General features: G+C 42.4%; 2 protein-coding genes across 2 annotated transcripts; one reads left to right on the top strand and one right to left on the bottom strand.

The window, feature by feature from the left end:
- The first annotated feature begins 412 nt into the window (after positions 1 to 412).
- Positions 413 to 11,735, top strand: tuft1a (tuftelin 1a). The gene is made up of 12 exons (XM_069657088.1): positions 413 to 585; positions 6,672 to 6,749; positions 7,793 to 7,891; positions 7,997 to 8,083; positions 8,265 to 8,315; positions 8,436 to 8,522; positions 9,480 to 9,590; positions 9,699 to 9,922; positions 10,008 to 10,113; positions 10,220 to 10,303; positions 10,473 to 10,567; positions 10,691 to 11,735. Exons 1-12 carry the CDS (start codon positions 526 to 528, stop codon positions 10,761 to 10,763), a joined length of 1,155 nt encoding a protein of 384 aa, XP_069513189.1. The 5' UTR covers positions 413 to 525; the 3' UTR covers positions 10,764 to 11,735.
- Positions 11,736 to 13,189: 1,454 nt separating this feature from the next.
- cunh1orf43 (chromosome unknown C1orf43 homolog) lies at positions 13,190 to 16,451 on the bottom strand. Its single transcript, XM_069655607.1, has 7 exons — positions 16,199 to 16,451; positions 15,530 to 15,631; positions 15,318 to 15,426; positions 15,135 to 15,188; positions 14,876 to 15,033; positions 14,287 to 14,345; positions 13,190 to 14,168 (listed from the first exon to the last, which is right to left on the bottom strand). Exons 1-7 carry the CDS (start codon positions 16,259 to 16,261, stop codon positions 13,943 to 13,945), a joined length of 771 nt encoding a protein of 256 aa, XP_069511708.1. The 5' UTR covers positions 16,262 to 16,451; the 3' UTR covers positions 13,190 to 13,942.
- Between the last annotated feature and the right edge of the window lie 71 nt (positions 16,452 to 16,522).

Below are 16,522 nucleotides of genomic sequence, written 5' to 3'. Positions count from 1 at the left end.
AAATCTCTGCCTAGCGTAGCTTGTTTCCCGTAGCTTTGTAAGCTAATAGCAGACACTTTAACAGGCTCAGTCTTGGGTTAAACCTTTAGAATTAATCATTTATTTGTAAGCTGAGCAGTGTGGCCGAAGTTGACCCTCCATAGTCCAACAAAGATGGCTAACCTCAGTGTTTCCGCCTTAAAAGGCCTCGAACAACATCACTGTCATGAGATAATAATGATGTAAAGTTTTTTGTTCCAGCAGCAGGTACATCCAGCGCTCCTGTCTGACCCTCCCCTCTCTGCTTTTTTCCACGTTTCCACAGTCTCCCTATTAGGCTGTTTCGGTCGAGTGGGCGGGGCTGGCCTGACGTCATGACAAAAGTTGTTACAATGAGCTGAGAGGAGGGAGCAGACACAGGAACACACCGGCCTGAAGGAGAGCGAGAGGAGCGATAACAGCAGCAACTAAAAGACGCCGGGAAGTTATTCAGACGGAGGAACATTTTTAAAGTTCGCTTTAATTATTTAGTTATTTGTGTCAAAGATGAACGGAGTGACGAGAAGTCTATGCACGTTTGAGGACATCAGAAATCAAGAATATGGGGTAAGTTACTCGAAATTATTCAGACAATTTTCGAAATTCTTACATTTGTCTTTTCGATAAAAATAAGAAACTTATTGTGTATTTCCTGTTTGGATGCATTGTGGGTAAATAAGCAACTACTTTGGTTTATTTCCCCTCTTTGTTATGGATAGTTGTTTTCTTTTTTCCATTGAAGTGTTTTCTGGACTCTGCTCAGTTGTGTGGACAGAATTAGAGGTCCTTTTTAGATGTTTTTTTTCACAAATGTTCAGGTTTAATCGGCTCTAAGTTTTGTATTTAGTATTAAATCTCTGGCCTTGTAATGAGAGTAGCCTATTAGTCCAAGTCCCAGCAGCTGAGAGGCTGTCCAAACAACATCTGTGCCTGTCACAGGTGCCTTCTGCCTGCATCATTTAAGAGCTTACATTTACATTTGTGACAGTCAGTGAAGGCAGCTCACGAACAACCCTGTAAAGCCTCTGCCTGTTCTTCACGTGCACCACCTGTGCATGTAAAAGTTCTGTTAAACAGGATTAGACATCACACTTCCTTGATTTGCAGGTCATCCTCTGTTAGATACTGAATAATCAGCCAAAGATGAGCTCTGTCCTCTTCTGCAAACGTTTAATGATTTACCTCTCCTGAAAAAGCAAACTGTTAACCTGCACTGAGGTTTATGAGGTTGCGGAGCAACATGACACTTTCACCTTATCAGCAGCCAATAACTGCCAGCAACATGGATCCATTGAGCTCATATATCAGATCATATTCTATAAAGGCATTACAGTGATTATCTCAACTATGATAATGTTATGAATAAATAAAATCTAACTTAATATCATTATTATGTCACTTGTCCAGACTCAGATATCAGTTTCTGTTGTGTAACTGAAGCTTCAAGTGCCACAAAGGTCAAAGTGTAGAAAGGGCAGCTCCACACACACACCTAATAAACTGATTAATTGTGTTGAAGAATGTGCTGTTAAGCAATATGTGAAACTCCATATTTGTTAAGCCTCTTTTTAATTAATCATACATTACATTATTACATCAAATATTACATCAGCTTCATACAGAAAGCCAATTCATCCTGCCACATCCAATAGGCAAATAGTCGCCCAGCTGCAGTGTTTACATATCTGATACGGTTATAAAAGGTCTGTCTGAATAAAGCAGAAGAGGCGTAGCACCTTCATTTCTTACTGAAACATTATCAAGACATGACACCCTTTACGGCCCATCAGGGGAAGGTTTACAGTATCATGAGGAGAGGGAATTTGCTTTATGTAGCAGAGAAGGCCCTCAAGGTTACTTGTTGATTCGTGTGTTTCCTGGAACTGAGATGATATGATGTCAAATGGAAAACAGGAGGGACATCCAGGCCTGGCTTTGATACAAAAGTGACAAAAAATCTGCTACGATTTGAATTTCCCTGAAACGTGTAGCACAGTTTCCCCTCCCGAAAAACCCAGCGTATTAAGAAGATCGTTTTATTTTCCCATGAGGTAACTTTTTAAATAATGCCACTATTATCCCTCCAGCCGTTTATTTTCCCCGTGCTGCGCGACTTAACACATTCCCTCTATATGTCCTCATCCTCAGTCAGCGTCTCAGTCAGGAGTGTCTGACGTTACTCGCTGGGAATGTGCCAGACATGACATATAAATGCATTTATAGAGGCACGACTGGAATATGTCAGAGCACACCTGGTTTGCACGCAACACAGAGCAGGCAAAAAAAAACAAAGAGATTAATATGATAGATAATAAGATGAGTGTAGAAGCGATGTGTCGTCTATCACTGTTATGTCTGTCCTATAGGCGCGCTCACCTCATGACTCAGATCCGTGTGTCCTCTGCTAACTGTTTACCGTCAGCGTTCACCTTTTCAGGTTCTCACATGATGGTTTGACATGCAAAGCTTTCACAAACACATCACACCTCAGTTTGTCACATCTGTTTACAATGTACTTAACCTTTAACTTCACCCTTTAGATTGTATAGACTGCTGACTGACTGAAGGGCCGAGCCTGACAGTCAGTACCCGGGGAATTAAAGCTCAGTGCTGAAGGATTTAACCTCAAGAAAGGACTTACAAAAAATAAGGCTGTCACACACAATTAATCAATCGCACTTTCCTGGGAAATCTTGCTTGTTTCGTTCAAACAAAAGTCCAAATATATTAGAAGAAAAACCAGAAAGTTCTAACAATTGAGCGCATTGGTGGATTATGCACGTGTAAAAGGTCCCCTGACCCCCCAGGAAGACTCACGGTTTGTAGTTGTAGTTATTTTGTGTCTTGGAAGTTCTTCGTGTCTCTTTGTGGTCATTTGGGTTTCATTCTGTTTGTTTGTGACTTATTGTGTTTCGTTAATGTAGTTTGGCTGTGTGTTTGTTTGTGGCCCATTGTTGTTAGTCGTCTGTGTCTCTTTGTAGCAGTTTTGTGTCTGAAGTTTTTTGTATCTTTGTAGCAGTTTCATGTCTGTTTGAAGTCGTCTGTATCTCTTTACGGTCTTTTTTGTATCCCTGTAGTTGTTTTGCATCACTTTCTTTTGACCTCAACACCTGTGAAGCAGAAGCCAAAATGTTTCTTTAGAACTGAGTATCAGGAACTGATCTGTATCAAAAGTTGGCATTGAACGTTTTTATTTGCTTTTATCTTTTCCAAAGTATTTCCTGATCGTGGTCGTAACTTTGAAGTCAGGACTGTTTCTCATTTCAGCAAAATTCCTGTTCAGCTGCTTCTGTGTGTTTATACAACTTTAAACACAGATGTACTGAGGATTTAAGCCAGTTATTCTAATATAGTAAAACTATAATGAAACATGTTAATATATTGTTATTCCTTACATAGATAAGAGACCAAAACTTATGTAGCATGCTGAATGAAATAACACCTGCAGCCCTCGCCGGCTCACACCTGTTGCCCTCAGAGGCTGAGGTTTATAAAGCAGCTGGACCAAAGACAAAAGTGACATCTGTGCAGCAGGTACAGGACAAAGCCGTGCTTGAGAGGGTTAGAGTGATTTAATGAAGTACATGTGCACACACCTGAGGAATGTTTTAGTGGAATGCAGGTACTGAAGGTGCAAGAGGATTGCTATTTATATCGATGATACCTGTAGCTACCTGAGCTCAGAAATCTGAACTATTTTATGTCAGGACCAGAGCTCGAGACTAAATCCAGCTTGTTTATTAGCAACATTCCCAGGCTGGTGGTCACTTCCCGGATGATTTACAGACCTCCTGATGCCAAAGTCCAAAACAAAAGCGTCTTCATACCCTCTGAGCCTTTCAGCCCGGCCGTACCCCGTGATCTTTTGTCGCAGCAGTGTGGACACTGTATGTGTGTGTGTGAGCTTAGTTTCAGGTTTCGGCCCTGTTATAAAGGTAGTGTGTACTTTGTGTGTATCTGTGTGTGTGTATTTTCCTGCGTGTGAAAGGCTGCGTACATCTGCGGGCAGACGTCACAATCCGTGAGGACATCCAACTGCTCCCTTTGTCTGTGTTCCCGAGAAGTCTAGTATTACAGGTTGTCTTTGAAGGTGGCATTTGGTGTGTGTGTTGATATAAAGAGAAAGTCAGCAGAGGGACTGGTGTGTAAATAGTGGATGGCAGAGCGATGATTAGCTGAGTCTTTGTTTGCTTGTCTATGCAGGGCCAGAGAAGTTGTATAATGATGAATTCCTTCCCCACAACCCTCTCTCTGTCCTCTCTTTCTCTCCCCCTCCTCTCTTCTCCTCCACTAATCTCTGGGCCCTTTTAGAGCTTTCAGTTGTAATCTGAGAGGAAAGCATCTGACCAAGAGGGGAATTCTTTGCTTTCATTTCCGAGTTTTGATTTGACATAGTTGGCTCGCCACCGCAACAATTAGGATACTTCCTCTGCCTTTTGTTCTCGTTGGCAGTCTGTCTCTATATTCTCCTATGCTAGTTCCATCCGTCCCTATCTGGGTTTTCCTCCATTACTGTACTCCCTGAAGAGATAACAAGCTAATCATAAAGGCCTTCTGTACTCTATAGAACACTTGTATAACCTCTCACCGCTCTTTATCGGGTATTATGCAACGCAAGTTTACCCCTGTCTAATATCAAGGCCTGGGCACTATGCCTTATCAGCGAGATAACAATAGAAGAGCCCTTTTGTCTTTGTCTGCCACTGACTGTGAACTGCAAACACAATTGAGGTTGGGATACAACTGTTTTCATTCTCCATGAGTCTAATGAAGATATTTAACGTTTCCTGAAGCTCATTAGGGGTGCAACGATACCTCGCAACACAATAAAATAGCGATACATAAAAGGGACCATTTAAATCGACGAGATGAAGACATTAATTGCAATACGCCTTTTTAAACAGCAGAGGGCGCTGTCTGCTTTTGGCGTCACTTGTTCGACACCATTACGCCTCTCGCGTCTGTAGCTAAATAAAGGCGTACAGAAAGACATGGCGGCCTCAGGTGAATACTTTGAGGTTGGAGCAAGGTGAGAAGGCACCTTTTAACGGTCAAGGCAAAAAACAGTCTGCAAAGATTGCAAGAGACTGATGAACTACACAAATAGCACAAACAACGTGACGCAGCACGTAAAACGGCGCCACATTGAGAAGCTCGAGACACCAAATAATTTGACTTCAATCTTGTTTCTTTATAAAAATGGTGAGTTGAGTGTATCGTTACATCCCTAATTGTAATGTCTACTTAAACAGTTTTACTTCATCAAAACAGAAGACATTTTTTCGCATAACAAAAACTCATTTTTCAGTTATATGAAATGTTAGTACATACTCAAATTTCCATTTTTTCCCCAAGGCACTTGAAGTACTTTTTGCCTTTAGCTCTTTTCTCTCCTTAGAACTCTTTAAAAACCTCATAAAACAGTTTAATGCTCTCTATCTTCAAACAAAAATCAGTCAAACGTGTCATATGATCAAAAGCTCCATAAGGGCTACTACATGCACCTTGTGGTAAGGTTATTTAGTTAGCTGCCAAAATATCTTCCGTAGTCAAAACAGGACGTGCAAGGTAACACGCATTAGCTCGGCCTTTTGTGCTGCAGCTTGTGTACCAAAAGAAAACAAAGGAAAACAAATACAGAGGCCTAATAGGGAAACGCACACACCCACTCTTATCCGCGTACACACACAAACTATGCCAGTCACGATTACAAGCCAAATTCCACAGAAGACTCTGTTACTTATTAAGCTGTTAGATCGATATGATATATCACCAATAAATTTGATGATGTGTGTGTGCAATCCACATAATTGCTTGCATGTGTGTTTGTGTTTACAGAATTAAACCGCAGGAGAGCATAGCTGACATTTCTTCTGTGCCTGCTGCGTGTCTCACAGTTGACAGCAGAAGGACACAGTGAATACACAGCGGAAAATAAACAGAACAAGATGTTATATAATGTCTCTGACCTCCTCCTTCACATCTGCATACTTACACACACACAAGCGCACGCTGGGCATCACATATAAGGGGTTTCCCTGTTGTGGACGGATGACACACACACACACTCACACACACACACACACACACACACACACACACACACACAGTCATGTCCCACTCCAGACATTTCCTGTTAAAGAGACTTCTCCTCCGCCTAAAAATAATAAGTGTTTATTTTTAAAGTGTTCGTCAAGTGTTGCATCTGTGCATTGTTTTTCTCTGACAAACTCCTCACTCTTGATCGCCAGATACTTTATGGCTACTGTGAGGCTTTGTTGCCATGGTAATGTTCCGTCTTGTTTGACGATACATTATCTGCCCGCTTTCCCAGAAATCCAGCCGCTGCTTCCCATTGGCTGCGAGCGCCTGGAGAGTTTCCGCCTTAAGTCCCTCTGACGTCTTTAGCACACAATTTAAATCAAACAATCTGTCTCTGTGCAGCTGTGAAAAACTTAAAGTTTCAGTCTGACGCTCGCACCCCTCTCTCTTACGGCTCCCTCCTTCTCCGTCTCATGTAGTGACTCAGTCTCTCCTCCTCTTTTTTTCCCCCCTCTCCTCCTCAAAATAGTTCTCAATCTGCCTCTCCATCACATAACGGTCTCTTTGTGGATTAACTTCATCCTCTCATTTCTTCATTGCCTTCTTTCCAGGACGGGTGCAGGCGACTGCGGCTCACACTTCACAACCAGAGCCAGGCTGATCGGAGCGCGGAGCAGCACAGAGAGAAGGTAAGGACAACTTCCTGCACCTGATAGTTTAGGCTACGATCTGGACTGTAACACCAGATCTGAGGAAAGATAGAGTCCTGGGAATCAGAAGCTTGTATGTTAAAAGATTCAGCCTTACATTCAATACATGGATGGATTCTTGAGGGCAAGACATTATGTAATTCGATTTAAGCAGACTTTTATTCTTTAATGGAGACACTGGGTCGGATTTGTTGTAAGACATGAGGATTAAGAGCTTCTGGTGAAGGTGCTCCACGTTTCTGCCATATTTGGATCTGAAAGTTCGGACACTTAATCTTCTAAACGATCCTGAGGAATTGGCTCAGAGCATCCGCGCACTCACGCACATTCAGAGCCACATTCCTTCACACAAACTGCACCGAGACTCGATCTGCTTGTAAACATGGCATTCATTAGAAAAGGTTCCCACACAGGGCCACTCGGATCGTCTCAAGACGGCCATTGTTCTACCAAAACCAGCCAAAAGTTACAGAAAAAAAAAACAGACCACCAGAGCGGCAGAGTTACATAACGTCCCCCCGCCTTCCTCTGTATGCGTGTGTGTGTGTCTCTCCACTTTTGGTTTTGACCAAGACTGACTACCACTTCCAAATAAGCACCAGATGTTTACTGCTCAGTCTCCATAGTGATTATGGCTGAAGGTTTCTGCCTGCTGATTATAGAGACACACGCACACGCACACAGAAATACACTGATCAGGGAAAGACGGAGCAAGAAGTTTATACTGGATGCACCCAGTTTTGTGTGTTAATAGTTAAATTGCATCACTCATATCTGACGTTCCAGTCCGGATGTTTCACAACGATTATTCAACGGAAATACTCCTGGCTCTCCTTCCAAATGTTGTGCAATCTTTAGCACAAGCATGCTCCAACTCCTCCTCTAGCGCCAGCAAAACACAGTGACTTCACTCATTTGCGTATGCAGTTTGAAAATGTATCACACCCATCCACCCAGATTCACACACAAAACATGACACACTGAATGCCACATTATTAACCCCTCCCCTCTCTGACCTCCAGCCAATCGGACGAGCATTTGCCCTGGTGCAGCCGGCCAGCGACAGAACATCTCTGACCCCTGAACCGGTCAAATCTACAGAGCAGGTGGAGGTTATCAAGGTGGGTGCGGCACATTGGATGTTGTTTTTGAAGACATTAATGGCGTGTGTTTGTTTTGCGATGACATATGTTGGTGTTTAACATCCGTGTTCCTCCCTGTGTCAGGTTTATTTAGAGGCACGCAAACAGGAGCAGCACAAGCACCAGCAGAGCCTGAAGATGCTGTCAGATGAAGTCTCGCAGATACAGGAGGTCAGTATCTGCACAGCATCGACTGTCGCACACTGCACAGTCCGCATTATGTAACAATTTGCATGTTGGCATCATGTAAATTCCTCCTCGCTCTCTGCTGTGGTCCTCTCCAGCCTTGTTTATAGGAACATTATAATAAAATCTACTCAAGTATCTCACGATATGTCTGTATTTCACACAGGTGAGGTACTGCCTGAAGACACTGAGGGAGCAGATGGCAGCCAAAAGCAAGGTAGGGTTATTCTGAGCGTCTTTGTTTAACTCCCATCCTGCGCGCTCGATGGCATTTCCTCCATGTCTCTCACCTCATTTTTACTCCTTCCTGACTGACTTCTTCCTTTTCTCTCACCAGCCGCACATAAACGGGTGGAAAGTTGGCGTTCCCTTCAAAAAGAGCGGCTCGTCCTCCTCCAAGGGCGGAGCTAAAAGTGACGGACAGGTGAGCAAGCCCTCACGTGCACAACCTACATTCAAATAAATACATTTACATGCTTATACTTCGTCTACTGTCTGAGTTTCCTCTGGACAATGTGTGCCTGTGTGTTTGCGTGTGACGCCTGTAAAGCGATCACATCCCAGAGGCACACAGCGAGCAGGAGGTGTTAGGTTAAAGACCGAAATGTAATAAAATAAAGGGTTTGAACGACAGTGAGAGAGTAAATATGCTTATAGCACCCGGGGGTGTATGAACGTGTGAGAAAGCACACACTGTTCCACTCCCCACATGTGTTTTTGTGTTCAGGCCCTCCTTATTGTTCCGGTCATACCACAGATGCCTCTCCTGTAGTAGTTTTGTGCTGCCTTTGAGCACCTTTAGCAACCACTACTGTCCGCATGTCAGTCATGTTTATGTACAAATACACCACTATGTTTGGTTTAATTGGTTAAATTATTTATGAGTCACGCGATGGCTCGCTCACACAAGTGTTATAGAAATACGAGGGAAACTCTGGTCGTGATCCAGCTGCAGTGACGCACATCGACACGCCTGTTTTCTCTATGACGGCCAAACCCGCTGAGCTCGAGCGAAATGAGAACAAGACTTTAAATTACATCAGCATGAAAATATCCACCAATTTAGCAACCCAGACACCCAGAAAAATTCTTCAGAGTCATGCCTGTCTCAATACAATTAAATAAAAGGTGAAACAAATTAATCTAAACAAATATAAAGAACAAAACACTTGTTTACATAAGTACTCAGTCCCCCACCTTTGGCAGCATTGACAGCCTTGACTCTCTATCAGCTCTGCACATCTGGACACAGCTGGCTTTTGAGCGCCTTCATCGCTCAGTTACATATTTTGCTAGGATTAAGATCTGGACTCTGACTTGGCCACTTTGAGACATTACAGCATCCATCTCCTGATCTCACGCCTCATTCTTTCTCTATTAGGAAGCAGATGAAGAAGCAGAGAGGACCAAGCTGAGGGAGGTCAGTAAGCGCCTGTACGCACAGCTCCAGGAAGCAGAAAAGAAGCACCAAGAGGAGAAGGATAGGCTGCAGGTAACACACACACACTCAGGCACTTTTTTTTTATAGTCACCACGCATCATAACATATGATGTGCACTAAATTTCTGCAGCATTTTAAGCAAACTCCTTGTCTCTGTAGGCTGAAGGCAGCAAGCTGAGGGAGCATCTGAGCAGCCACGAGCAGAAGCTAAAGATCACAGAAGAAGCCAGCGAGAAGAAGGACCAGCGCATAGACGACCTGCAGAGGCTGCTAGGAGGGATGGAGCAGGAGAGCGCCGCCCTGCGGGAGGCAATCCGCAACCGCGAGGATGAACTCCGCGAGCTGCGCATAATCAGAGAAGGGGGCCAGAAAGGAGAGCAGAGGTTAGCTTATACACAAACACACAGAATAACTTATAGACAATCAGCTCAGGATTAGTTTGTCTTAACTCTGCGTGTGTATTTTTAGGGCCGAGCAGCTGGAGAAGGAGGTGGCTATCCTCAGAGAGAAGATCCACCATCTGGACGACATGCTGAAGTGCCAACAAAGGAAAGTCAGACACATGATTGAACAGGTGAGACGCACATGTGTGAGCCTTTTTAAAACAAACACTTTGTCTCAGCGTTCATATTTGCTCAGGAGTTGCTCATCGCCTGACTGTGTGTTTGCTCCGACTTTAGCTCCAGAACTCCCGCATGGTGATCCAGGAGAGAGACCGCGTGATCAAAGAGCTGGAGGAGAAAGTGGCTTTCTTGGAGGCTGAGGTGATTACGGCTTATCGTCTTCTGCTGTGGAAATTATTTTTAGGCATTTCAGGATAAATTGGAGAATAGATCCTTCGCAGTTTGATCTCAGTAAAGATAGAGACTTAAAATATATTTTCTTTGCTTATTGTTAATATGTGAACTGAACCGTGACTTCCTGTTTGTGCAGAACCGAGAGATGCATGACCAGATGGACTACTTCCTGGGAGGGCAAAGGTCAAATTCCTACCTTTCATCAGAGCGCAACCCCCAGATCGTCTACAGGTAACTTATTTTGCTCTTCCTCTTCATGTTTCTTACACCTGCACCTGTCGAGATACACAGAACATGCAAACATACACATAAGCACGTAAAAGCAACTTATTTCTCTTCCTCTTGTCCCGACAGTAAACCGCTCAAGCCCTCCAACTCATCTAACAAGCCGCTCCCTTTCATCAAAGTCATCGAGATCAAGTCATGAAGCGACTGAGCAGAACAGTGAAAGTGAAGAAGGCCTCGAACCACCAAAACCTTTGAGTGAAGACTGAAACCAAACAGCACCACACCAGATCGCATGAATATTTAAGGGTGTCAGAGTGGAGCTACCTAGACTGCAACTACATCAACACTAACACACCAAACCACAACACTCTTAACTGTATGATCATTGGTGGCACATACGCATTAGGGCTTTGTGTGTGCGTGACGAATGAGTGTGCATATCAGCTTTAAAGTAGATAGACTAAGCGTACTGATTCAGCTGATGTGCATTTGAAGTTTAACATGTAATACTGCGTTCGCGTCCTGCGCTGTTTCGCTTTGTAGACCTTTGAGTTTACGATGTTGGTCGTCGTCATGCTGAAACAGAAATGTGGGGCAAAGTGCGACCCTTTTGCCAAAGTGGTTTATGACATTGTAAAGTCCATATACAGCAATGTAGCAAACAAAGCTATCTAAGCTACAATTCAATGTAAACATCTTTAACAAGTTGACCTACATCCTGCGTCCTTGGACTCATTAGTCACTCATCCATGACTCTGTTTGCTTTAAGTGAATGGTATAATTTAAACATGTAAATACTGACTGTAGCCTGTATGAAGTCAAAACCCTGTGAAAATATATATTTCTTAAGCCCCAAACAATAAACGGCACCTTATGAAACTGTGACGAAGCAGAAGAAAAAACGACTGTAAGTGATGAAGAAATTTGACCGTACTGCTTCATAGAAGTGTCATAAGTATTCTATTTCTTGTAAAGCATTTCAGTTCCCTGCCGTTGTGTATAGTCCTCTTGTTTTGTACATATTAATGAATGTCTTTTGATGTCTTAACTTCTGCCTAACAGCTTCCTTCTTTGTATTTATTTATATAAAAAAACAGTAGACAAATTGTGTGATAGATTTTTTATGAAGTACGTTCTAATCTGTGTTTGTGGTTCTCTGAATAAATTACTGAAAAATGCAAATGTGTCTTTTGACTTCATATTGGAATCAAGCTCCACTATAAGAGCTTTTACATGGATAACTATGATGGGGGCGTACTGTGACAATGATGCATTTAAACCATCTGATACGGACTCTGTTTGCTCGATGGAAAGAAAAAGCGTGTTTGAAAGACTTGTACCAAGGGAGCACCTTTGGCATTTGAGCAATTAAGGGAGAAATACGATCTCCCAGCTTCACACTTTTTCAGATATTTACAGCTTCAGAGCGTTAAAAAAAACTCAAGTATCTAGTTTTGCAGACATCATGCACTTGAAATGATAATTGACGTTAGACCAGGATGTAGAGGTGTGGTGTCAATCCTTTACCAGATACTTAATAGCCAGGACTGAGTGGGAGAGGAAATCAGGATACCCTTCACTAAGGCATTATGGGAAACGTCTTATAAATACTCACTGTTTCTCAGTAAATGCTAGACTTAATCTAATTCAATTTAAAGCTCCTGAGGATTTTTTCACTGGTTATGAAACAGACTGAAATTAATTCATATTACTCTATATGAGCTACAAAAGCAAACCAGACCAAACTGCTGGCGGGGGGGTAGGTGTCAGCCGAAGTGATTAACTGCACGCTGCCTTTGTTTACATTTTCCAAGGAAAAAATGTAAGTCAGTGATACATATGACTGTTAAAGGAAGCAGGATGTGTTTTTCTACAGGACAACATCTGCAAAGGAACGAGGCACAGCTTTGTCCGCAGGGGTCGGCAAAATTGACACAGACCGAAAGTTCCTCACAGGAGCTTTAAAGTAATACATAACTTATACTACTCGAAAGTGAAAGTAAATAAGATGTATCCAGGGGCTACGAATAACACGTTTTGAGGCACTGGCAGTAACAAGTGGTCGGTGTATCTTGGTACTGCACTGGCTAAAAAAAAAAACGTATTTTGCGACTATGGAGGTCCGATGCTGTGCCTTCATCTGAGATGTGGCTCAGAGAGCTGGGCTGAGCTGGGAGAAGCTTACATTCAAAATTGCAGGAAATTGTTTGATAAGGCATGGGCACCAGTGTTGAGACATCTAAGGGGTCTGAGGGGGGGATGACAGTAGGATCGACAATATAACCCTGTACCTGTGGTAGCTTTATGTCCACTTGTTTTGTAAACTGTTAATTTTGCGTTCTAACACGAGTATTGCTTTTTACCTACTTCACCCTGCTTGGTATGAAATACGCCATATAATAATATTAATTATCATTATTATAATTGTATGCTTTTTAAGCCGCTGTTTTGTTGTTTGAAGAAACAACTTGAGACTGCTTTTATTACTCAATGTGTACTGTATGCAATTATAATATGCGGTAAAACTATTCTTTAAAAAACTGACGGGAGCGCCCTCTGCTGGACGCTGTGCACACTGAAAATTACAATAACCACATGTAAGAACACTGTACACTATTTGGACTGTATGTCACTGTTTTATTTGATAGGCAACTTACAAAAATAAACTGAAAATAAAATTACCAAGGCACAAAATGCTGCAAAAGGAAACCAACAGTTCAGATATTTGAGGGCCAGTGTAGTTCGAAAAACAGACGAGTCAAAATGAGACATTAAAAACAAATGAATGCACTGAAACACTGTTAATTCACATTGCACCGAGATAACTTTTAAAGTAAGAATCGCACATAATCATCACAGTTCATTTAATCAAGTATGGCTTCTGTAAAACAAAGGCTAAAAAATCAGCTGAAACTTAACAGCGGAGGCGTAAAGAGATGTAAACATAAGAGACATAAACAGTGCTTGGCAGCCGTTAACACTGATTTTCCCAACAAACATTGTTAACTATCGGCATGTTTAAATACAGTCGGTTAGTCTGCATAGGCCTTTACATTGTGCAATAAATACTGATTGTCTTATGGCATTGCATAGCTCTATAGCTCTGGTATTGTTTTGGTCAAATCAACCTTTCTTACTGTAGCACTCATACATGCATTAATACAGGATATAAGCACAGGCTACACTCAGGTAAAGAGGGCTATTACAGTAGTCTGATGTGCACTTTATTGTAAACCAGGCAATACTATTAATATAAATAAAGGCAGTGTTTTTACTTCACTCTAAACTGTCGGCCTACAGTGACAGTAACTAGGCACTTTCCTCCCTGGCAGCAGTGCTTTGTCCTCGACCTCTCTGTTGGACGGACTTCACACATTTTCATAATGTGCTGTCCAATGTGTTGTAGTTGTCTTTGAAGTTCTTTAGTTCCAGGAAGTTTCTAGGCCGCTTGCTGCGCTGCTGCATTGACGATGTGAGGTAGGTGGTTTGTGTGGGGGAGGAGCAGGAGCTCGCAGGCTCTGTGCTGCTGGTCAGGTCTTTGGCTGCAGACTGGTGGTGTTGGCTTGGAGAGCTGCCGCTGTTGTTGCTGCTGTGGGATTTGACACTGAAACCAACAGAGAAACAGATTGTTCCTGGTGCGTGATTAACATTCCATAAAGGGATTAGCATAAAAGGAAAATCTGTCAGGGAGCACTTAGAGGAAAGGTTGTGTTTATACTCACGCAGAGGCCAGTTCAGTTAGAGCTTCCTGGTATCTTAAAAATTCTGCTTCACCAAAGGCCTGAAGAAAAATCAGGAGCCAAAGAACAGATATCAGTTAATATGTCAGCTTTTCTTGCAATCTCAATATACAGTGCACAGCAAGATGGGCTGTAGAGTAAAAATCATGCATCACAAGGATGCTTTGCACCTGTTAGCCACAACATTAAAACCACATGTCTAATATTATGTAGGTCCCTCTCATGCCGCCATAACAGCTCTGATTCGTCAAGGTACAGACTTCCTGTGGTGTCTTGAACCACAGCGCTAGCTGCAGATCCTTTAGTCGTGTAAGTTGTGAAAAGGGGTTTGACAGAGGACAACATCAGCATCCTGTCCTGTTTGCTGCTGCACAGTCCATACACAGCAAGCTACTACTATGGACTGCTTTTGTTAGGTAACCACAGCATACTGAGAATACTGCAACATACCAGCTGTTTCAGGTATGGCCCAGTTGTCTAGCTATCACAGTTTGACAACTTTTTCCTGTCTGCTTTATAAACGTCATCTTCAAGAACTCTCTGTTCACGTTTGCTATCCCAACACACTGACCTCTGCCCCGTGCCGTGCTTTATTGTACCCGTCCAGCACCGTGTCGATGAGGTTGTCTCGGAACATGCAGTGGGAATTTTTCAGCTGTAGAAGCCAGGTCCGAAGTCTTTTCCCCGTCACAGCGGTGGACGTCCCACCCAGCTCACGGAAAGGGAGATCTATTGACAGAAAGTAGAGGTTGTGTTATATCAGTGGGGACGGATTTATATTTTGTCATGACAACAACACCAAACTAAGATCTGTGACAGAGAGAGCTCACCAGTGTCTCTGATGGCATCCAGTGCTCTCATCCTGTACAGGTAGTCGTAGGAAGCTGCAACACACACACACACACACACACACACACACACACATTATTACGTACACTGAAGCTCATGTAGGTATTTCTGCTGTGTGTGTGTGTGTGTGTGTGTGTGTGTGTGTGTTTGAGTCCCACTCTTACCAGACTGCTCTCTGTGCTTTAGCCGGTTATCATCTGGGGACAGCAGACGAGGCTCAAAGTGGATTTTCTGGACCAGAGACAGTTTGGCTTCAATTTTTTGTCTCAGCTCCTGCAGCAAACACACAAAAACACACAGCTATAATATCATCATAGTTAATCATTAAAACATTGTCCAGCATCACGGTTCTGATTCAATATGCTGTGAGTGTTACCTTAGGAGCATTGTGGCCTAGGGGAGCATGTGGTCCTCTCCGAGACTTCATGGCAAATCGCATAATTTGTCTTTTGACAAAGATGAAGAGCAAAACAAACACCTAGAGGAAAATCAAGAGATTTTAAGAGCTTCTTTAAGAGTACTGCAGAGGATGCCAGTGGATGCCAAACAAACAAGCAAATTATAAATGAAATACACAGTAAATAAGTAGATCTGAAAATAATTAAATGAATAAATAAGAATGGAAAAATCTGAATGAAAGTTCTTCATACAATTGCCGTTTGAATGCTAATAGCAATATGTAATAAGTCACACGTCTTGTTAAGTGAGTATGTTGAAATGATGTTTAGCTGGTGTAAGTTGATTTAATATAGCGAAATGTTTATAAACAATGTATGTTGCACTGATGTGGTGATCTGTAAGTCTTTTATATGAACTCTTATATGATGAGTTATAATGACTAACAGTTGGATTTCCTGTTATGTAATTGTGTTTGTGTGGTAAGTGGTATTTTGTCAGTGGTGTTGCATGCCGAAACTCGTTGTGTACTGAATAGGTTGTAAAGTTTTAAGTATTGTAATGTCTGTATATTTGAAAGTCTCGTGACTTTGGGGCTCTTTGACTAGACTGGACCTTGAATTAAACTATAACAATTTGACAGACTCACCAGACTTCCGTAGGCCATTACAAGCACCACGTTAATGCTTGAGAGAAGTGAATCCTTCTTCATTTTGAAACGGCACGTTGTTTACTAACCTAACTGACGTTAACGTTAGCTAAACGACGCTTAAAGTACGTACAACATCTTTTAAAAGGCACGAGGTTTCATTTAAGTTGTCGTTTTAAAACACATAAAGCTTACACTAAACGAAAGACATAAGACAGGGAACTAAAGGAAAGTTAAGTGCTCTCGGTTGTTACATTTCACTGGCTGGTTTAGCTTGTTGTCTTCCGCGTTGATCACGTGAACGGTTAAGGGCGGGTGACGTCT

Source organism: Semicossyphus pulcher, unplaced genomic scaffold, assembly GCF_022749685.1.
Source record: "Semicossyphus pulcher isolate SPU_LCO1_2020_fin unplaced genomic scaffold, fSemPul1.0.p SCAF_9, whole genome shotgun sequence".
NCBI lineage: Eukaryota > Metazoa > Chordata > Actinopteri > Labriformes > Labridae > Semicossyphus > Semicossyphus pulcher.
Note: the sequence above shows the minus strand (reverse complement) of the source record. Positions and strands in the feature narration are given on the sequence as shown.

What these genes read in the sequence shown, in the direction of transcription:
- tuft1a (XM_069657088.1), top strand. Translation starts at nt 526, where the DNA reads ATGAACGGAGTGACGAGAAGTCTATGCACGTTTGAGGACATCAGAAAT. An exon ending in CGGAGCAGCACAGAGAGAAG is followed by an intron (nt 6,750 to 7,792) that starts GTAAGGACAACT and finishes TCTGACCTCCAG; the next exon opens with CCAATCGGACGAGCATTTGC. An exon ending in AGCAGGTGGAGGTTATCAAG is followed by an intron (nt 7,892 to 7,996) that starts GTGGGTGCGGCA and finishes TCCCTGTGTCAG; the next exon opens with GTTTATTTAGAGGCACGCAA.
- cunh1orf43 (XM_069655607.1), bottom strand. Translation starts at nt 16,261, where the DNA reads ATGAAGAAGGATTCACTTCTCTCAAGCATTAACGTGGTGCTTGTAATG. An exon ending in TAATGGCCTACGGAAGTCTG is followed by an intron (nt 15,632 to 16,198) that starts GTGAGTCTGTCA and finishes ATTTTCCTCTAG; the next exon opens with GTGTTTGTTTTGCTCTTCAT. An exon ending in AAAGCACAGAGAGCAGTCTG is followed by an intron (nt 15,189 to 15,317) that starts GTAAGAGTGGGA and finishes TGTGTGTTGCAG; the next exon opens with CTTCCTACGACTACCTGTAC.